The 22,922-nt window shown below is 38.9% G+C and overlaps 1 protein-coding gene across 2 annotated transcripts in view; it reads left to right on the forward strand.

Moving 5' to 3' along the window:
- The window catches only part of WARS2 (tryptophanyl tRNA synthetase 2, mitochondrial), a 79,088-nt gene extending 57,264 nt beyond the window's left edge, over nucleotides 1-21,824 (forward strand). For both annotated transcript variants that reach the window (XM_004420600.3, XM_087444718.1), the window contains 4 exons: nucleotides 4,586-4,666; nucleotides 7,144-7,229; nucleotides 19,611-19,729; nucleotides 21,288-21,824. In XM_004420600.3, the coding sequence (XP_004420657.1) occupies nucleotides 4,586-4,666; nucleotides 7,144-7,229; nucleotides 19,611-19,729; nucleotides 21,288-21,736 (735 nt within the window). In that variant the 3' untranslated portion in view covers nucleotides 21,737-21,824. The remainder of the gene's footprint in view (nucleotides 1-4,585; nucleotides 4,667-7,143; nucleotides 7,230-19,610; nucleotides 19,730-21,287) is intronic.
- The last annotated feature ends 1,098 nt before the right edge of the window (nucleotides 21,825-22,922 follow it).

A 22,922-nucleotide genomic window follows, 5' to 3' on the forward strand; every position in this document is an offset into this window, starting at 1 on the left:
TCTTCTCAGGTCTTTCCTGGACATGTGCATAGCCCTGCACATGCATGTGGCCTTCTAGATGCCCAGGAATATGTCAGGTCTTTTCAAAGCACCGTGTGGGTATATCATGTCTCAGCTTTTCCCTTTAAGTTTTTTGGCCAGCCTCTTGTTTTCCCCTACTGGTATCGGTACCTTAGGTGCTGCAATGTTAAATCATTTCTGCTGATTATTTTTTAAAAATATCCCAGGGATGGAGCTTTTCCCACTGAGTGAGCTCTAAGTCACTCAAATAACAGCAAGCCCTGTCTAAGAGTTCTATTTACTCAATGTCCTTGCCATACTTGGTATTATTTGGCTTTTTCATTTTAATTATTCTAGTGGGTGTGTAGTGGTATCGTATTATGACTTTAATTGCATTTAATGCTTTTGGCCAATTTTCATAGGGTTATCTGCTTTTTTTCTTATCAATTTATGGGAGTTCTTTACATATTCTACGTACCAGTATATTCTGTATAGGTTTGCAAATATCTCCTCCCACTCTGTGACTTGCATTTTCCCTCTTTCAATGGTGGTGTTTTATGAAGAGAAGTTATTAATTTTAGTGTAGTTTAATTTATCAAGATTTTTTGCTTTATGTTTAGTACTTTTTGGATCCTAGTAAAAATCCTTACCAAAGGAAATTAAAGATGCAATCAACTCATTTAATTTTTTCTGCAAATGTTTAATTATTCATTAAAATTATAAATTATTTAATATTTAAACTATTTAGGCAGAATATTTTAGTCTACCTTGAAGAATACCAGTTTCCCCAAGAGTGTATTTGATGAATGATTGTCCTCTTTCATTCACAAAAACATCCACAAAACATCAAGCCTTATATAACTGTATTGCAGAAGATCTTTTGTTCCTTCCTATCAAACTCAGCAATTCCACTGAGTATATTTCTTACCCCATTTGTTTCTAATCATCCTGTCTTCTATTTTCAGAGATAATAGAGCCCATTAGATGTGAACTTCTCTCACTTTCTGCTCTCCACTCCTATCCCACAAGATATGGCCTCACTTGTACTTATTTCTCTTCCTCTTGTTTCAGTGGAAGATGTTTTGGAGAGAGTAGGCCTATCCCACCTTAAAAAACAAAACAACTTTTTATTCTCTAATGGCTACTAGTTAACCTCATCTCTATCCTTCCTTAAAAAAGAAATGTCGGGCCGGCCCCGTGGCTTAGCGGTTAAGTGCGCGCGCTCTGATGCTGGCGGCCCGGGTTCGGATCCCGGGAGCGCCCCGAGGCAACACTTCTCCGTCCAACGCGAGGCCGAGTCCCACGTACAGCAACTAGAAGGATGTGAACCTATGACGTACAACTATCTACTGGGGCTTTGGGGGGAAAAAACTGAATAAATAAAATCTTAAAAAAAAAAAAAAAAAAAGAAATGTCGTGGCCGGCCTGGTGGCGCAAGTGGTTAAGTGCGTGCACTCCGCTGCGGCGGCCCGGGGTTTGCCACTTCGGAACCCCGCGTGCGCACTGACGCACCGCTTGTCAAGCCATGCTGTGGCGGTGTCCCATATGAAGTGGAGGAAGATGGGCATGGATGTTAGCCCAGGGCCAGTCTTCCTCAGCAAAAAGAGGAGGATTGGCAGATGTTAGCTCAGGGCCGATCTTCCTCACAAAAAAAAAAAAGAAAGAAAGAAATGTCTTCCACCTGTGATAAAATTGCATAGAACTAAATATACCCACACAATGAATGCCTGTAAAACTGGTGAAATCTAAATTTGGATTGGTGAATGGATTGTATCGAATTCAATGTCCTGGTTGTGATATTGTACTATAGTTATGCAAGATGTTGCCCTTGGGAGAAACTGGGTGAAGGGTATACTGGATCTCTCTGTATTATTTCTTACAACTGTATGTGAATCTACAATTATCTCAAAATAAAAAGTTAAAACAAAAGTCTTTCTAAAAGTTATCTATAATAATAATAACTACCATTTACTGAGTGCTTACTGTGTGCTAAGTACTGTTCTAAGCATTGTCAGATGGATACTATTGTTAACCTCATTTTATAAATGACAAAACTGAGGAACAGAGAGGTTAAGTCACTTACATAGAGTCAACCATGCACTAAGTGGCAGAACTAGCATTCGGATTCAGGCAGCCTCACTCCAAAGATAGAGCTCTTAACCACTGTGCTATGCTGTGTATCTGTCTTCATATCCTGCCTCCTAGTCACACTTCAACCCACCCCATTCCAAGTTAGCTTCCATCCCAATCACTCTCCTGAAATTGCTTTTGCCGAGATTACCAACAAGTCCACGGCTAAATCTGATGGAATCTTTTTTGGCCCTAACCATTCTGCAGACTTCGATATTGTTTATACAGTCACAGATATTTATTGAGCACCTACAGTATGCCAGACTCTTTTAAAGCAGTGAACAAGACAGGAAAACTGCTGTACCTGAAGAATGCACATGTCTTTAATTGTTACAATTAGAGGGTAAGCAATCTTCAGTCACTGCTGACTTGTTTGTGAATAGTCAACAGGCCACCTTGTTTCATGCTTTTGTTTTTCTGTGGCTGAAACAGATCACATTGTTATTTTGTTTGTGGTTTCACAGCATAACTTGGAATGTACTATATTTAGATAGCATCTTCACTTTTCCTCAGATGGAAATCTGAACCTTTCCAAGCAGTTGTCATGAATATGAATAAATTAAGAGAGCCAGACCCTGAAGTGTAACCTTCTTATGTATTAGTGATAAATTGTGAAAATTAATTGCCTTTGACCTTTTACCTACTTTTTTCTGTATGAGGATAATTTGAATTAATTTTATGCCCTATTATTTGGAAACACCAGGAAGATCTCTGCAGGATATTAAATAAGTTTCATTCCATATGTCCAAATAAAAAGCTACTCCAAGGAAAATACTTGACTTCATGGAGACATGATGGTAGCTTTTTGATTTTGCCAAAGCTGAGCACTTGAGCCAGAGTTGAAGGCAAGGAGTCTTCTTGTCTTCTTCCGTATGTCCATGGTTATTTTCTGTGTTTTCATTCCTTTCCCCAATTCAGTAAAGAAGAAAAAAAAATTTTCTCCTACTTCATCATGCCAAAAAACAGCTCTAGTTTTATTAGTTCTAATGGGAATGTGTTCTACTTGATGACTAGAAGCCACTATAATCCTCTTGCTTCTATCCAGGGTTCCTGTTTTTGTCTAATAGCTGTTTGTTTACAGCAGCAGTTAGCAATTTGCACGGACAGTCCTGTCAAAGTCACTGCCTTCAATGAAACCCAAATGCCTCTTGGAAGAAAGATGACAGATTCAGCCCAGCGACTTGCACAACTTTTAAAAGCGATTCCTTGTCAAACATGTGAAAAACAACTCTTCCATCTCCATGACTTGAGGAAAAAAATGAGACACTATCTTTCACCAGATGGCGATTCCTTGCTAGTAGAACAGGGCTGGGATGATTCAGCTCCATTATGCTCCTCTCGCAAAACCCACAAAGAACACATTTGGGGCCACTTTTCAAAGTTGGCAACAGTCTTTGCTTTTTAAAGAAATCATATGAATACAAAAAAAGCCACAGTAGATGAAGGGCTTGGAATCTCCAGGGCCCAGAAATGGGATAGATAGGCCTTAAATTCTAGGTCATCAGTTAGAACCTGGCCTGGACCTAAGAATCATCCCATTTGTTGCCAGGTTTGGTTACTTGATTAAATTTGGCTAAAACAAAAACAAATTGGGAAAAGGTTATATTTTCATGTTGAGTAGACCTCTTCAAAAAAAAAAAGGAAGGAAGAGGAGGAAGAAATAGAACTATAAGAATACCCTTTGAGATGATAAAGTGATTCCTAAATTCAAATTACTCTAGGTCTAAAGGAGTCAATCGTTAATTTTAAGTCCAGTACCTTTCTGTACCATTTACGTATAAGGTATTATAGCTGCTTTCGTTTATTTAGAAAGGATTTGAACCAGTGTGTCTGTGTGTGTGTGTGTGTCTTCTTAATTACCTGGGCTTTTTAAAGGTGGAATAGATGGGGCCAGCCCAGTGGCGCAGGCGGTTAAGTGCACACGCTTGGCTGCAGCGGCCTGGGGTTCGCCGGTTCGGATCCCGGACGCGCACCGACGCACTGCTTGGCAAGCCATGCTGTGGCGGCATCCCATGTAAAGTGGAGGAAGATGGGCACAGATGTTAGCCCAGGGCCAGTCTTCCTCAGCAAAAAAAGAAAAAGAGAGAGAGGAGGATTGGCAGATGTTAGCACAGGGCTGATCTCCTCACCAAACAAAAGATGGAATGGATGCCTCAGGACATAATGAAACCCTCTCACTGAAGATATTGAAGCAGAGGCTGGTCAGCCATTTGCTAGAGATGTTGCGAAGAGGTTTCAAACACTAGACTAGTAATTGTATTGGTTAGTTTTGAATATTTCTTCTTCGTGTAAAAATTCTATGCATTATGGATCAGCCCCTTTCACCTGTCACTTTTTTAATAACCTTGATTTGGGGCCTTCTCAGCTATTTAAGGTGATACCTGTTTGTTTCGTTTTGCCTTATATACAAGAAAATGTTGACCACCTTTGTTAATATTCTGTTTTATTTCTTTAGGTGCCTGAACACACACAATTAAGTTGGATCCTTACCTGCATGGTCAGACTACCCCGATTACAACATTTACACCAGTGGAAGGTAATGCCAGCCATTTGATTAGTAAACAGAAAGGAGTCCAAAGTCCCCATTACAGCTATTTTTTCCCCCTCTGTTTGTTTTTGTGTTAGGCTCTGGGAGTCCTGAGTTTGCTGGCCTCCCTGATCCCCTACTCACTAGTGGCTGCAACAGCATCTTTAACCTCTCTGCCTCAGGGTATTAAACGGAAAGGAAAAGGGTTCTCCAAGATTCCTTCCAACTTAAAAACTGGATAAAAATATCTAATTTATTAATTATTTGATTTTATCTGTGAATGGTTGAATCAGAATGACCTTTGGATAGGCTTGGTAATGACTTTGAACCTACCATATTATAATTAAAAAACATTCACAATTTCTGGATTACTAGACTCTGAAGTTGCCTCCCGTCTTCCCTGGAATTAACTGGCAGTGAGGCAAAAATGTTTTCATTGTGGGGAGAAGAGACAACGTATCTTATTTAACACTTAAACAAGTTGAGTCCAGGCAACAGTTCAAACCCAGAGAAAAATAAAGGCTGTACTTTTTCTAAGAAGTTCCACTGAGAAAGATAAATTGGGTAACTCGTAGTACTTTACTTGCATTTATTTTTGCTATTGGATAACCCGAGCGTAGGTAGCCCCCAACCACGTCAACACTAATTTCAGTTTCAAGCCTCTTTGCAGCATATTTTCAGGGCCATTGGTTTCCTCAAAAGCTGGTCAGAAGGCTTTGCATGTGCTGCAGAGAGAAACAGACAGCTTTAAAGTGACAGTGCCTAAATAAGAGGTATTGATAATGCTGCAGAATCATTACCTGCCAGGAATTAGAAACAAAATTTTGTAATGTTTTTGACCATATTTTGGTTTTAGGCAAGACTTTCCCATTTTATTGTAGTACTCTGACACTAAGTTGAATGCTGAAATCCTTTTTATGAGAACTGAATACTAATTTAATGGGAAATATTCCCACTCTAAAACAGTGTCTAAGGACCTACTAATAACACATTACTGGTGAATGCACTGATATTCTGGAGAAGGCTTCCCGCTAGTCCGTGATATCTTATTTGTGGGAAAAACATGGATTTCAAATGCCAGCCTTGTCCTAGAGCATGTTACTGCCTTCTATGATCATTTCTTCATTAACAAATACAGGTGATGCCTTCTGCAGTCTCATATCATGCTAGGTGCTGGAGGTACAGCAGTCAACAAGACAGACAGATGGATGTAGCCGCTCATAGTCTATTTGGGAAAAGAGAGTTAAACAAGCAAACAGGAAGTGTGAAAAGTGCTTTGAGGGTAGGGTTCCAGTGCTATGGGAGGATCTGAGAACACCAGCTTGGTTTTGATTGGGGCAGGGAAGGGAAGAACAGTGGGGTAGAAGGGTGGAGTCTGGGCTGCTGAGGTCAGGGTTATTTGGAGGATTAATGAGATAACACAAATGTAAGGCATCTGGGGCACATGACAGGCACTCAGTAAATATTAGTGCTCTCCCCATCTCCCCCCTTCCTTTGTAATTTCAAGATCCAGTATTCTAATATAAAAAGACTGTAAATCTAATCTGGTGGTGATTTTTAAAAATTGGATTCTTTTCCCTTTTGCTCATTTCCAAATTAAACTTTCATCATCTTTACCCAGTGATCATTGCGAACCGGCCTCTATCATGGACGTTGTAATAGGAGACATACTGACGGAATTGTATGTTCAAACTTTCGAACTTCCTTTGAACGGCCTATAGCATTAGTTACCGCAAGCCGGAAACTACTTGAAGTAACCAGGAGAGTTAAGTTTGAAACTAAATTATGGAACATTGATATTAAGGTGGTTAAAGAGAGAAACTGTTGCTTTTCAGACCCAGCCTTAGCTTCTCCATTAGGAAAATATTTTGGTCTATACAACCTGTACTGTTTGCTGGAACCACTTGACCCTCATTGCTTCAGCAACTAAAGATCAAGATGGATAATTAGGATTGGTTAGATTACAATTTCTCTTGGTTTCCTTTTTCAAATGCCATGATGTCTATTTTTTAGTTTTTTTAAATATAATTTTAAGGGAACATTCCAGTTTTGTCAATAGCACAGTGTGAGACTTTCTGGGAAGTTTCCACAGATAAACGATAGAGTGTTTGATGTTGACTCATGTTAATTTATAGAAATTTAATTTCATGATATTTCCTTACCTTACTTGTGAAATCTGGAATTTATCTGATTTGAAACCTAGAAAACTCTTATGCCCTTACTTTAATTAAATGAATAAGAAATAGTGGCAGTGCAGGATCCTTTAAAGGGGCAGCGGTGAAATGGATTCACTTTATTCCTGCCCAAGCCTGGAGCATGAAGTCAAGCCAGCCAGAAGATGGCTAGAGTTGCTAAAAGGAACTGAGATGTAATGTTGCTACAGATGGCTTCAGATCACCCTTTGCTTGCTTTAAAGATTTCTTCATTTAGTAGTATAATTAGGTTCACGTCAGATTTCTTCCCCTCCTCTCTTTTCACCCCCACAGGCAAAGAACACCAAGCAGAAGCATGATGGAACCATGGGCCTGCTCACGTACCCCGTGCTCCAGGCAGCTGACATTCTGTTGTATAAGTAAGGAGCAGTGGTCACCCCTGGTCTTATGCGTGCTCACGCTAACGAGAGAGTGTTTTAAGCTATCCCAAAAAGATGTGGTTCATGAGGAAGGGCGGCACAGAAAAGATCAGACTTGTGAATCAGTCTGCATCATTCCCCAGTAATAGTACTAAATTATAGTAGTATATTTCAATGTGAAACTAATATTAAGAGCTAACACTCAACTAAAACTTACTATATGTTGGAAACAGTTACCTTTACCTACATTAACCCATTTAATCCTCACTACGACCTTATAAAATTTGCACTATTGTCATCCCCATTGTGCAGATGGGGAAACTAAGGCACAGAGTGGTTAGTAATTTGCCCGACGTCGTGTAGCTAGCCCGAAGTCGTGGACCCAGGATTAGATTCTAGAAAGTTTGGGTACAGAGTCTGTGCTCTTACCCACTATGCAATATATACTTCCCCAGTAATCGTTTAACTTGCAAGATTTTTAAATGTTGATTTCTCATATAATCTAGACTCTAAAGCAATGCTGTTCACTAGAACTTGCTGCAATTATGGGAATGTTCTGTATCTGCACTCTCCAAGACTGTAGCCACTAGCCACATGTGGCTACTGAGCAATTGAAATGCTTACAGAGGAATTTTAAATTTTATTTAATTTTAATTAATTTTAAATTTAAATAGCCACCAGTGGCCATTGGCTACTGTATTGGACCTGCAGGTTGAGAGCAAGTTTTTCAGCATGGTGTAGGGTGCTCTCACTTTTCCTGGACCCATAATCCACCTAGTCAGCTACTGCTTCCACTTACAGGTCTCAAAACTATACAACCAGAGGATGTCGACGCCTGCACTCTCTGTACTGCTGGCCAGGGCTTCTGCCCACATCCCTCTCCCAGGTCCTCCCTGCTATCCCCACGTTACCTCCCTTGGCCCCCCATTTGGCCTTCTAGAGATAAAGCCTCCCAATCAGCATGCCCTCATGGCCAAGCCTTTCTGCTGTGGAAGCTTCTAAGGAAAAAGAGAAACTCCAACAGTCTTTTTTCACCCCTTTCCCCTAAAGCTTTGACTCCATAAAAGTTTCTCCCGTAGGAGAACTAGAATTCTTTGCATGTAAATGTAATCATAGCATGGAGATGACAGTATATGTACCTTGTGGCATGACGCCAGAGCCCTTGTGCAATTTTGATGGAAACAGCCAGAAGAGTAGCTGCTTAGATTTAAAATAAGGAATGTCCACTAGTACATGCAGGCCATCTTTATTTCTGATTAAAACTTATATATAAGGATTATGTTTTTGGTTGTTGTATTAACTTGAATGCTGGACTCCTGATAGCGTTTATTACTTATAATAAGTGACTTTTGACTTATCCTGGGAAGTCTAGAACACCTTTTCCAGGATGTAGGAAATGAAAATCTAATAAAGATCTAATAATATATTTCCTAGTGAGGTAGCATATATACCTAGAAAGGTTCTGTGAAGGACTTTGATTTTCTTACCTGTAAAATGGGAATAATAATTATCCTGTACAGGATTATTAAAGGATTAAAATGAAGTATCCATCAACGGATGAATAGATACAGAAAATGTGAGATATATATACATATATATGTGTGTATGTATATATATATATATATATATATATAATGGAATATTGTTCAGCCATTAAAAGGAATGAAATCTTGCCATTTGCAACATTATGGATAGACGTTGAAAGCATTATGCTAAGTGAAATAAGTCAAACAGAGAAAGACAAATACTGTGTGATCTCAATTATATGGAATCCAAAATTAAAAAAACAAAACAAAACAAGCTCACAGATACAGAGAACAGATTGGTGGCTGCCAGAGATGAGGGTGGGGAGGGGGAACATGGGTGAAGGGAATCAAAAAGAATAAACTTCCAGTTATAAAAATAAATAAGTCATGGAGATGTAATGTACAGCATGGTGACTATAGTTAATAATACTGTATTGCATATTTGAAAGTTGCTAAGTACATCTTAAAAGTTCTCATCACAAGAAAAAAAATTCTGTAACTATATATGGTGATGCATGTTAGACTTATTGTGATGATCATTTTGCAATATATACTAATATCAAATATTTTATGTTGTACTCCTAAAACTAATATAATGTTGTATGTCAGTTATACCTCAATTTAAAAAAAAAGGATTAAAATGAAATATGGGCCAGGCAGTGCTGTGACTGAGAGCTGTCACTTGGTTATGATTGATGATCATTATGTCTTTGACGATTACAATCTTATTTCTAATTTCGTTTTCAAGGCCTATTCTTTATAGAACCAAAGGCTGAGATTTTTCAGGCTATGGAAATGGAAGCACGTGAGCATGGTAGATTTCCTTAATAGTTCAAGAGCTACAACGGGAGAGTCCTCTGAGCTCAGGGGCTGTGAAAAAGAGTGAACTTGAATGATTGCCCTCTTTGTGATGCCACAGAGCGTAAAGTGGGAAGGAACTCTAAGGAGTCTTTTCTTCAGTTTTCTTGCTTTACAACTGCAGCCCAGAGAGGTTAAGCAATTTGCCCAAAGCTGTGCAGCCAGTCAGTGGACAGTGGAGCATCAGAGCATGATCCTGGTTTCCTCAGGCCACTGCTGACCTTCCTAAGGAGCCAGGAGTTATGTTAGGAGGCAAGACCATCACATGGAACAACCAGAACAATACAAGATCATATATACTAAAGTGATGATGAATTTATGTTTATCAATTGCCCAAAATACAATTTGCAGAATGATAAAATCGTACAAGTTTTCTTTCATCTATAAAGTGGGTTAATGAGCTATAGCTCAGGGGATTATTAAACAAGTTATGTATGAATTGATATCACCTAGTATATCCTCATTACGAACATTTTAAGAGTACAAGAGCAACATTTAAAAAGGCCGACATTGGCAAAAATACCTGCTTAAGATCCCCAAATTTGTCATATATTCTGCCTTTTTTCAAGCCAAGCCTGAAGTTGTGAATGTCGTCTTTTCTTACACAAAACAGTAATTATTTCAGATGTGGCAGGTAAACACTAAGGGCTTTCCGATAGCTTCCTGCCTGCCTCACTGTCCCCAACACCAGCACGTTCTCACAGTTGGTTAATGCTTCTGAGGACAAGTGTCTCTTTTTCAGCCTCAGTTATCACCCCACCCCCTCCCAGTAGCAAAGAAATTCCACACTGTAAATATTCCTTTTGTAACTCTTACTAATCGATTTGGTGGTTAGAAAATGTACTAAGAACGGCATAAGATTCTTTTTTTTCCTAGTTTCTAAAAGGAGGATAATGGTAGCAGATTCTTGTCTATCCCCATTAGGATTCTGATATTTGACACGCGATTTGTTAAAACAGATAAAAGTGTTTTTCTATAAAACTAGGTAATAATCTATATTCAAGATGATTTTCTCCTACCGCAGCCTAGAAACTGTCTACCTGTAATGTCATAATTAGATCATAGACGTGGAACAGACACCTGCATGCTCGTTTTCTTAAGAGAAACAACCCTGTATTTCCCTCCTGTCTGGTCTCAGACCTCCTGCTGCCGGCTGCATGTGCTCTAGCTCATAGACTGTTTCTTTGGGGTCTTTTCTCCTGCCGTCTTCCTTCAGGCTGTTCCCATGGCACTGTTTCCATACCACACATATCCTACATTCCCTGGGTGTGGATGTCAATTGGACCACTACAAAGCATGCAGACAAGTACAGGAAAATCAGCTCTTGTTTACTGCGGCATTTATTCTGCTAACATACACTTCTCATCTGTCTCATTATGTTTCCTCCCAAGTTTAGAAATTCCTAATTGCTTGATAATAAGTAGCAGAAGCAGGACTGAAATCCAGGTCTGATTTTTAGCTTGTACCATTGTTTTCCCTATAACAGAGCTCATGCGCCTGGGGGTATTTTTTGTTTGGTTTTATTTCAGATATTTCTGGATTTTAAAAAATGTCACAGCCGGAATGTCTATGAATATTTACATTATAAATATAGATAGGTAGGTAGGTAGATTGAAGGATGGATAAAACGTGTATTTTCTCCCACCATCAAATCCATATGTAGCATCTTCATAAAATGTTGATACAGGTCAAGTATAGATTTAGTGTTTGCTTTTATCAAATCAGCATTAGAATGAGTGGTACACAGTGGGCTGGAGAACAAACACGAGGGAAGGGAATGGAAGAGAAACCTTCCAGATAAGTGTATGAAATATTTATGTATTTGTTTTGGCAGAACTTGGTAAGGAACCTGGGAATGGAGGGCTGAAACCATCTTAAGCTTGAGAGCATAATAAAGTAGCAGATATTTGAAGAATTCAAAATATTCAAAAATAGCAAGTGTTCATCATTTTTCTTTTGCATTTTTTTTACTTTATGAATATCCAATTTCAAATAGCTGGCTATATATTAAATAAATATTTCTTTATATATATATGTATATACACACACACACATATAGTTTTTATTAATATACAGCAAACACTTGTTAAGTACGTATAATGCCACTGACCCAGAAAAAAGGCACTACGCAAGGCTTAAGAGAAAGGGAAGGAAGGAATTACATGTGTTGAGCGTCATTTGCCAGGTGCCATACAAGCAGCCACACACGCATTGTCTATTCAGAGACTCACAGCAGCTCTGTAAGAGAGGTGGTAGTATTATTCCCATCTTACAGATAAAGAAATGAAGTTTTGGAGAAGTACCACTAAATCTACTCGAATAGAGATGAGAGTGATTACCTGGGCTCATCAGTTTCTCCTTCAAGAACTTGAACAGAGGACTATGGGAAGCAGATAAGAAGACAGTGAAAGCAAAAGCTGAAATGACATAGAAAAATGGGGAAACGGAGGCCTCAAGGAACTGTGAGTAAGCAGAACCAAAACCAAACCAAAAACAAAGGGTAGAGAGATTAAGATGATTGGCTGGAAACTTTAGGTTTGGTAATTCTAGAGAAGAATTGAGCCACCACAATGTTGGGGATCAGACTGCCGCCATTGAGGACCACTGAGATCATCAGTTCCTAAAACTGCTTTGGAAACTTCCAGTTCTTGAATTACATCCTTTCTCTGTGAGGCCAGTCCCGAATTTCCATGAGATCCTCAAAGCTGGTGGCCAAACCTTGTTTCAGCAGTCTGCTGATATCCACATACTCACTCACAACTGCCTAAGCAATAATTTCTTCTCTTTCTCTTTCACTTTCCAGCTATTGGGCAAGTACCTATGCTAAGCTAGAACCTTACTAGAAGGCTGTCTGAGAAGTGTAGCTTCCCGGCTGCTAGCCCCTAGAAATCAAGAAATAGCATAGGAGGGAGAGCAGGGTGCTGCGATGTCAACAGACCATCCAGTGCACTCCTAAGAGCAATGGGAAGCTATCTGTGCATTTCAAGGACAGAGTGAAATGATCTGATTTATACTTTTATTTTATTTTTTTTTTTTATTTTTTTTTTTTTATTGCAGTAACATTGGTTTATAACATTGCAAAAATTTCAGGTGTACATCATTGTACTTCTATTTCTGCATGGACTACATCATGTTCACCACCAAAATACTAATTACAACCCATCACCACACACATGTACCGAATTATCCCTTTCACCCTCCACCCTCCCCCCTTCCCCTCTGGTAACCACCAATCCAATCTCTGTCCCTATGTGTTTGTTTATTGTTGTTATTATCTACTACTTAATGAAGGAAATCATACGGTATTTGGCCTTCTCCCTCTGACTTATTTCACTTTGCATTATACCCTCAATGTCCATCCATGTTGTCACAAATGGCTGGATTTCGTCGTTTCTTATGGCTGAGTAGTATTCCATTGTGTATATATACCACAGCTTCTTTTGATTTATACTTTTAAAAGAGAACTTCTTAAAATACAGAGAATGAATTGTAAGGGAACAAGAGCAGCTGGGGCAGTCTATTAAAAGGCTCTTTCACTAGTCTGTTAGGACCATGATGGTGACAGTAAAGATGAGGAGAGTAGACAAATTTAAGAGATTTGGGGGATAAAAAGGATAAGACTTCATAATGGATTAGATGTACATGAGAAGGAGGTATCAGGGATGACCCTAGGTTTTTGACTTATGCAACTGGATTGATGGTGTTGCCTTCACTGAGATAGGGAATCCTGAAAGAGGACTAGCCAGAGAATTTATAACTTCATTTGGTATTCTCTCTTCTACTGGAGGCCTTACCTCCCTAGAAGGTAAAACCTTCATTATATTTCTCATAGTACCCAGCACCAGGCTTTGCACATTGTAGGTCTTCAGTAAGTAATTGCTGAATTAGGGAATCATTACAGCATACCCAACAAGCAACCAGTGATGGTGAATTAATCCTTTACAAATGGAAAAACAGCACCAAACTCCTGTCCCAGCCAGGCTGTGGAAAACTCACAAACACAGCCAAAGAAGTAGGAAAAAAAAAATAAGAGAACAAATCCCTGTGAGCAGATATACGTAGGCAAAGATTATTCATCTGGACACTAATTCTGCCAGAGGGGTGGGGTGGATCCCAAGTAAATGTATATGCAACAAGGAACTAAACAAAAGAAAAATGGTTTAGTCACCAAAGAAGAAGATCAGACGCATTATTATGTGACAGAAGTTATAACAATCAAAATTATGAAAGACTTTTGTTTTATGTTGTGTCTAAGAAAGCACAGTCAGGGCAAGTGAAAAAAAAAGAAAATGGGGAAAAAGAGAAGACATTAATATGGATATCATTATGTAGGGTATAAATTTTAAAAGAACAGCACTAAATTATTTGAAGTGAAAGGAAGACTATGAGGAGAGAGGTTCAAAATGTGAAGAGAATAAGCCCCATAAGTAAGCAGAATCAAAGACAGGCTGAATTAATGTAAAGTGTAAACTCAGTGGATGAGAAGTCAGGGCCAAGATGAATTATAGGAGGTGGAAGGAGCAGCAGAAGCAGAGGGAGGAAAGACTAGAAACAAACAAATTAAAATCAGATGAAAAAGCCAAGGGGAACAATAGGACCAGTTGAAAAAAATTAAAATTTTTTAATCCTTTTTTTAAAAAGCAAAAACCTCACAGAATTGTAAGAAAAGAGGCAAGGACCCGACATAAGGCAAAGACACATGCAGAGTCATTATGAAAACTAAATGTGTTTTCTGTTTAGTTTGGTTGCTTTGTGAATCTGGAACCATTTTGACATGTGGAAATATTCATTTTGATGTGCTTAAAGTGTATTGATTATGGTAATTGTTTTTTCTGTGTTAGTTGCAGTCCATTGTGATTTCCTACGGGCTACTGTAATTGCTTTTTAACCCTCCCTGTTGGCTAATTTGGTTTGGGAGAGTCAAGGTGACCTCTGCATGTCAGCCTCACTATGGGTAATTACAAGACAGGAGTAGCCAAGTCCGTCAAAGAAGAGAAATTTACAAAGGTGGGGCATGTGCACGTACACCTCATAGAGGAGCACATGCGGGGTTACGGGCACTGGGGGAAACATAAAAAGGAACATTTTTGTTTTTACCACTCATTGAGCCAGTGACTCTCTGCTCCAGGCTGTGTGGAAGAGAGCAGTGGACATAGCCCAACAAGCATTTTGGGGAATGTCCTAAATTCATTGACTGATGGTAGAAGAAGAGAAACCACTTCCTGATCCATTGTCATGGCCCTGCATTTTGCCTTTCCATTCATTGTTCTGTCCCTGTTTTCCTTAAATTAAAAGAGTTCTCAGAATTCCTATAACGTACCATTTATATTTTGTGATGACCTAATCAGAATGTGAACTGCCAGTTTCAAATATGTTTTCTACCCATATCAGGGCTGCTGCCTAAGTCTGTGACTATCTCTGGGATTATATGTTGATATTTATGTTTGCAGTATGAGTCAACTATCAAAAAAGAAAATGATCCTCGTTTGAAAAAAGTCGCAATATACCTCACAGCAAGGTCCCTAATAGTATCTTTCTTTTACCATTTTGTCCTTCATCATGTCAGATATTAATGAATATATGTTATATCAATAGCTAGTGTTTATTGAGCTCTTACTCTCAAGGACTATGCTTGGTTATCTCATTTAATTCTTGAAACAACTATATGAGGGAGGCACCACCATGATCCCCATTTTACAGAGGAAACGGGGGCTTAGAGAAGGTCAGACGCTTGGCTGTGGCAACTCGCCTGGTAGCTGGTGGAGCTGTGATTTAAACTCGGGTAGAATGACTTCTGAGTCCATACTGAAGTCCATGACTTCTTATCTTCTATACTGATCACGAACTGATGGTATTACCATTTTTCTCTGGGTATAAAACTGTATAAATTACAGTGACTTCCCCTTAAGATCATTCATTTATTGAATAAATATTTATTGAGTTTCTCATACATACCAGGCAACTCTACTAAGTGTTGGAAATTTTTTGGAAAGCAAGACAGCCAAGCTCTCAAAAAGCTTACTTTTGAGCAAGAGAGAAAACAATATATAATTAAGTAAATGAAATAAAGTGATTAGATTGGGATTAATAGTATAAAGAAAATAAATGGGATACTGTGAAAAAGAATAAGAGTTGGAAACCAACTTTGGAGAGTATGTTTAGGGAAGGCTTCTTTGAGGAGGTGATGTTTAAGCTTAGACCTGAAATAAAGGAGCCAGCATGCAGGAATTAAGGGAGGAACGTTCTAGTAGGATAGAGGAGCAGTACGTTCAACAGATGCAGCTCCCTGCCTTAGACATTTGAATTGTAAACTATTCAGGATACATGATTTCGTTTTCTGTCTTTATAGGGTCTAGTAGTGGGAGATTCAACAGTCTCTCACAGGTTCATTTCAGTGTTCTAATATAGTTTAAACATTCTTTCTATATTCAACATGAAAAAATTAAAAATCACTGCTACTATTTCTATTCTTGTTAACACATTGGTGCGTTTCCTTCAAACCAGTTTTTTAAATTAACATTTCTTGTTTGCATGCTATATGCCAGGCACTAGCCCATGGGCTTTGCATGTATTATTTTACTCCTCAAACAGCCCCATGAGTAGGAACTATTATTAGTCAGTTTTAAAAATGAAAAAACAGACTTAAGGAGGTTAAATATCTTGCCCACTAACACCCAACTGAGCAAGAATCTGACCCCAGAACTGCCTGACGCCAGAGTCCCAACTCTAACCTCTGTGGCCTCTCCTTTATGTAAATACATATTGCATGGGGGCCGGCCCAGTGGCACAAGTGGTTAAGTGCGCACGCCCTGCTGCGCTGGCCCGGGGTTCGCCAGTTTGGATCCCTGGCGCGCACCAACGAACCACTTGTCAGGCCATGCTGTGGCAGCGTCCCATATAAAGTGGAGGAAGATGGGCACGGATGTTAGCCTAGGGCCAGTCTTCCTCAGCAAAAAGAGGAGGATTGGCAGATGTTAGCTCAGGGCCGACCTTCCTCACACACACACACACACATAAAAAAAAAAAAAAAAAAAAACATATTGCATGTATTTTAGAAAAAATCTGCATCCTGGTTTTTTCATCTATTTCTCCACATCATTGAATGTTTTCGTTTTTTATGATTCTTTGTTTTCTGTCTTTTGCTATGTAGATTGTGTTTTCTTTGCTTTTATCTATTCCAGCGATTCAGAAGGTGTGCTTTCTGTTTTTAATTCTAGTAGTAATCGTCTTTAAATTAAACAAAGACCACCCAAATGAGAACAGACAGAAGCTGTTTATTCAGAGCTTGCCTCAGCAAGGGAGTCAGTCACCATCAGCTGTGTTTCACAGACTCGAAGGCAGGCAGGGTAGTGAAGAAGCTTTGCAGGAAAGGAAGGTTTCGGGTGTGCCCTGTTTAGAGGTTGCTGCCATGGGGAAGCTGGAGGCTGACTAACTCGAAGCAGGGCATCCTATGCGATTTGCTTGGGAAGCATATTTGACTTTCTCTGGTTGGTCCTGAGTTGCACAAAGTGAGAACAAAGAATTGGGACATTGGCAGTCATTGACCAAGTCTTAACCATTCTAGTTGTTTAGGGAGTGTGTCTTGAGCAGCTTTCTGAATACAATATAGCATTTTAGAATTCTATTCCCTACATAGCTACCGTTGTTTGAAGGCTTACCAAATTTCAGGCACTGTGCTAAGCACCTTACATGCATTACCTCATTTAATCTCCACAACAATAGTATGGAGTAAATACTATCACTTTCATTTTACAGTAAGAAAGTTGCCTATGATAGAAATTCTATGATTTACCTAAAGTCACACAAAACAAGAGTGGCAGTCAGGATTTGAAGGTGGCCTGACCCCAAGGTCTGTGCTCTTAAGTGAGTGTTATACTGCATTTTACATACATACACACACACACACACACACACACACACACACACAGCAATTGCATGAGTATTTGAGTGGCTGTATGAAAACACAACTAATGTTCAAGGAATTTTTAATAAATAAAATGTATTACTTCCATGCAAAAGACGTGTCAAACAGTTGCTTTGAAACCTATTGCTTATTTAATATGCAAAACATTTATCAGCATTTCTTTTGAAAGTATATTCAGAATTATTTTATGATACAAACAAATATTAGTTTCATTAACTGACAATCATACCTTGTTTTTGACCAAGAAGTATTGAACATTCATTCACCAGATTTTTCTCCACAGGACTTTTGGGTTATTATAAAAGATAATCTTTTTCACTCAAATCAAAATTTTCCCCTATGTGAATATTCAAAAGAATCTGCCACAAAATAATATAAGTTCCTTATGGTTCTGTAACTATAGTACAAGAACACTCTTAGGCATCTATTAAAATTCTATTAATGAAAACCACATAGAACCATGGGAAATGTCCATTATGTTAACATAAAAGATGGTATGCATATTATAACTGCAGTTATGTAAACATGCATCCAGATAGACAGGAACAAAGACTGGAAAATAGTTTGCAAAAATAAAAATGATTGCAAAATTATGAGGGATTTTTCAAAATTTCCTCAAGTATTTTACTGTATTAATGTAGCTAGTCTTTATGCTAGTCAACACTACCTTCACTTCCCCATGCTCTACACAGTTATGTTAAATGGACCGGTAGCCTGTGGACAGTAATCCACAAGGAAAATAATAAGATCGCTGCCAGTTTTTCAAAAACCACTAATTAACCACAGGGCTAGGAGGTCCTCTTCTCTATAGCAAAGTAGCGTAGTTTTCTAGCAGTTTTCCTTTTCTGTGGCTGTTTCAAAAAGCTGTTATTTTTCCACTCAAAATGTATAATTATCACTTAAATATTCAAGCTCACTTTAAGGCTGCTGCTTTCCCAGACAGAATATTAAACTTCCTTGATCAAGAAACTACAGCACTTCATTATCTGTATTATCCAGTGTAAACCCCCAGCCAAGCATTAAAGACTTAAAATCACCTGTCCCCTCCCCGTAACACTTCAGTATAAAGTTTTCCCCGTCAAGAACTCTCTCTAATGGTTAATTCCTCTGTTGTTTGACATGCCTCATCATGATTCAACACTGCAAACTTCATATATGAGATTAAAATAATTATAAAGAAAATCCCTATATTCCAATGATTTTTGTTTCACATTTTCATTTTTTAATAAAATAAAGTATTACAGAGAAAATTCAGGTCTCCTTTGTTCCTTTCCCCAGGCCCATTCTCTTCCCTCCTTCTCTGGAGGTAGCTACAATCATGGATTTGTAGAGGAGCTTCCAGTATGTTTTTATACTTATGCATCTGTAAACAATATATATAGTATTTTCATGCGTACTTTAAGATTTTCACAAATGTCAGTGTACTCTACATGTCTTCTGCAACTTGCTTTTTTCATTCAACATTGTTTTTGAGATCCGTCTACATTATACTAATAGATTTTTTTCACTTAAGTTCCCTGCAGCATATTAATTGTCCTGTGATTGCAATTTACTTGAAAATGAAGGAGCGTATTCTGAAAAGATCTTGAGTTACTCCCTTTGTGACAGGGAGGGAGAGCTCTTGCCCGAAGAGCTTTCTGCCATCTTTGATTTGAAGAGGGGGGTGGAGTGTCTTTCAAGTATGAGCACAGCTCTGAAGTAAAAAGCATCTCGTCAAGGCTAGGATAATACGTGCTGACTGGGTGAGGGAACGAGGAGTGGTTTTAAAATATGATTATGCTTGGCGCATATGCTATTTAAGATACCATTCCTCCCTCCCAGCAAGATCCTGTCACGCTGGTGTTGATGGCTGTATTCTTCTGCTATGGAAGAAACAGAACTAAAGGAGACAAACGTCTCTTTGGCATTTGTCTGAGACACAGATAAAGACTTGGATCTCGACATTCCCTCTGTAGTTGGTGAACATTTGTTGAACACCGACAGTGAAAAAGGCACAGGAAATGCAGCTGCTTGCAATATCATTTCGGGATAAGCAGGAGCCTTGCTGAGTTTTCTGTCTGTCTTTTATTAAAGGTCCACACACGTTCCCGTCGGGGAGGATCAAGTCCAGCACATGGAGCTGGTTCAGGATCTAGCACAAGGGTTTAACAAGAAGTATGGGGAGTTTTTCCCGGTGCCCGAGTCCATTCTGAGTAAGTAATGAATGTGATTGTTAAATCAGCGTTTTGAAGAGAGGATTGGATAATGGACAGAGGCTTGGAACTTTCTTGGGATCAAACTTGGCTTTCTTGTGGACAGCCTTCAGGATTTGTAACTAGAATCCCCATCTTTTTCTGTAATGTAGGACTAGTAGACCTCGTTGGATTGTTGAATAAAATAACCAAAAAAGTTTGAAAAGTATGAGAGAGGCTAAAAACTAAAAACAATAATTTGCATTTATAAAGTATTATATAATTTGCCATTTGGTAGAACAGGTACCTTTCCCCATTTTGTGGATGAGGAAACGAAGGTGTGGTAAGGCCAACTTTGTGTCCAAGTCACATATCTAGTGGCAAAGCTGGACCCACGTTGAGCTCCTCTGATTCCAGAGCCAGTTTAGCTTGCCTTCCCTATTCACGAAGAAACAAAAGTCATAAGAGTGAGAGCTGTTGAATCAATCCACATAAAACAAGAGGGAACTGATCATTCTTGCACTCTGCCTTCTTAAATGCATAACTGAGATGGAATGTACAGTTTACTGATTGAACCTGAAACCTCAACTGCAACTGGCGAGGCTGTGCTGGTCTGGAATCTTCTTGAGGAAAGAAGCTGTAAATTTCTATCAGCATTTTGGTCGCCATGTAAACTTATGGCAGAGGCAGAAATCACTGAACCTAAGCTCTTTCCATCTTTATTAAGCTGACAGCATTTTAAAGGAGTATGACATGTGCCTAGTATCAATTTAAAAACATAAGGTGAGTGTAAATTTCTAAGTTATTCCAACCGTTCACATAAATAAATTTAGGGCACCCCATGCATTGAAATCAACCTTCTTTTAGCAATAAGTACTATTTTAATGTTTTAGCCTATTATTATCTTACCTATTGCAACTTTATATGCCTCTGTAATAGCCATAAAATAGGCAATTATTAACTAACACTGGTTTATGAAGCACAGCTTAACATCTTGATTCTATCAGAGCAATAAACAAGTGACTTCTCCCGTGTGTGTGTGTGTGTGTATGCGTGTGTGTGTGTGTGTGTATTGATTTATACTTATATAATCATGGGTAAAGAAATAGAAGGATTGCCACAGATTGTTAAAATTGGTTTTAGGGCAGGAAAGGCAGTGGTTGTAGGCAGAGGGTGATTAGGTAAGAGGGAAGAACAGAGAGGAAAGAGAGGGAGAGGAAAGAAATAGACAATACTTTTTTGAAGGTGTGCACAGCAAAAACAGTAGGATTGATAATTTCATTTGTGTAATATTATACATTTTATGTGTATATATGCATTAAAAGATACATAAAAATATCAACGAGATGTTAACAGTATTATTGATATTTCAGATGATCTTTACTTGCATGCTTATCTACATTGCTTGAATTTTTCATGAGTATTTGATATTTATATAATCAGATATAAACAATAAAGTCACTTGTTATTCTGGCATTTTTTTGAAGATCTACACACTGACATTCCGGTGTTGTTTTTTTATTTTGTTATTTTTGTTTTGTTTTGTTTTTGGCCTGTGTGTGTTGGTGTTGTTACCTAGCATCGATGAAGAAAGTAAAATCCCTCCGTGATCCTTCTGCCAAAATGTCGAAATCAGACCCTGATAAACTGGCCACCGTCAGAATAACAGACAGCCCGGAGGAGATAGTGCAGAAATTCCGCAAGGCTGTGACGGACTTCACCTCGGAGGTGACCTACGACCCAGCCAGCCGAGGGGGTGTCTCCAACATGGTGGCCATTCACGCCGCGGTGACAGGACTCCCTGTGGAGGAAGTGGTCCAGCGCAGCGCTGGCCTCGACACCGCTCGCTACAAGCTGGTGGTAGCAGATGCTGTGATTGAGAAATTTGCTCCAATTAAGAGTGAAATTGAAAAACTGAAGCTGGACAAGGACCACTTAGAGAAGGTTTTACAAACTGGGTCAGCAAAAGCCAAAGAATTAGCGTATCCTGTGTGCCAGGAGGTGAAGAAATTGGTGGGGTTTCTATAGGAAAGTTTCAACTAATCACAAAAAGGCTTTTATATCTTGTGGTCTATGCACTCCAATAAACACTGCTTTCCTCACAAGCAAAAATTGATAGTTTGGGGACATTTAATTTGGTATACCTAATTATTGGTTTCATTTGATGAATAATGCTTTGTAGCCTTCAAATAGAGCAATGTTCTAAATCCCATCAGCAAAATGCTGTGGCCGAGAAGACACAAAGAAGGCATAGCTATCTGAACACTCAATTATTTGAGGCACACTCCTTGGTCTGAGTTTATCCACACAAATGTGATTGAGATGAGCGGTAATTTGGCAAATGGAGGTATCATTTGTGTTGCTCTCTGGAGCATGTACTGTCATAGGTGCTCACTTTATGTATCCCAACCCTTTTAAAAAGTAGTATGTACAGTTCTTAGACTTGTAATCCTTGGGATGCAATTGGGGCCAATTTGTATTCAGATCTCATAAAAATAAGTTGATTATTATAGTTCATTTGTTGCTGAGATGGTGCCTACCTTACTGTATTTAAGCTGCTTGTTTCCCAAGAGACCACATTGAAAATTTCAGCAAATTATTATTATTATTTTATTTTATTTTTTTTGTGTGAGGATGATCAGCCCTGAGCTAAAATCTGTGCTAATCCTCCTCTTTTTGCTGAGGAAGACCAGCTCTCAGCTAACATCTATTGCCAATCCTCCTCCTTTTTTTTTTGTTTTCCCCCCCAAAGTCCCAGTAGATAGTTGTATGTCATAGTTGCACATCCTTCTAGTTGCTGTATGTGGGACGCGGCCTCAGCATGGCCGGAGAAGTGGTGCATTGGTGCGCACCCAGGATCCGAACCCGGGGCGCCAGTAGCGGAGCGCGCACACTTAACGGCTAAGCCACGGGGCCAGCCCAAATTATTAGTTTTTTTAATTCAGAGATACATGATATAATCTTCTGAGTAGGTTGCATTATTTATTGCACGAAAGCCCAGGTCCCTGGATTGTGTTCTTAATAAGTACTTCCTTGCATTCGTCTCTCAGTTTAATCTCACCAACTCCCTGTGACATATATAGGAGAGGAGGTGCCATTTTACACCTGAGGAAAGTGAGGTTCAGAGAGGACAATTAACTTGCACAATATCACTCAGTAAGAAGCAAATCTAAGATTAAAACCTTTACTCCTTATTCCTAAGAGTACTACTTTT

This window comes from Ceratotherium simum, chromosome 2 (genome assembly GCF_057802395.1).
Source record: "Ceratotherium simum simum isolate JZ-2026a chromosome 2, ASM5780239v1, whole genome shotgun sequence".
NCBI lineage: Eukaryota > Metazoa > Chordata > Mammalia > Perissodactyla > Rhinocerotidae > Ceratotherium > Ceratotherium simum.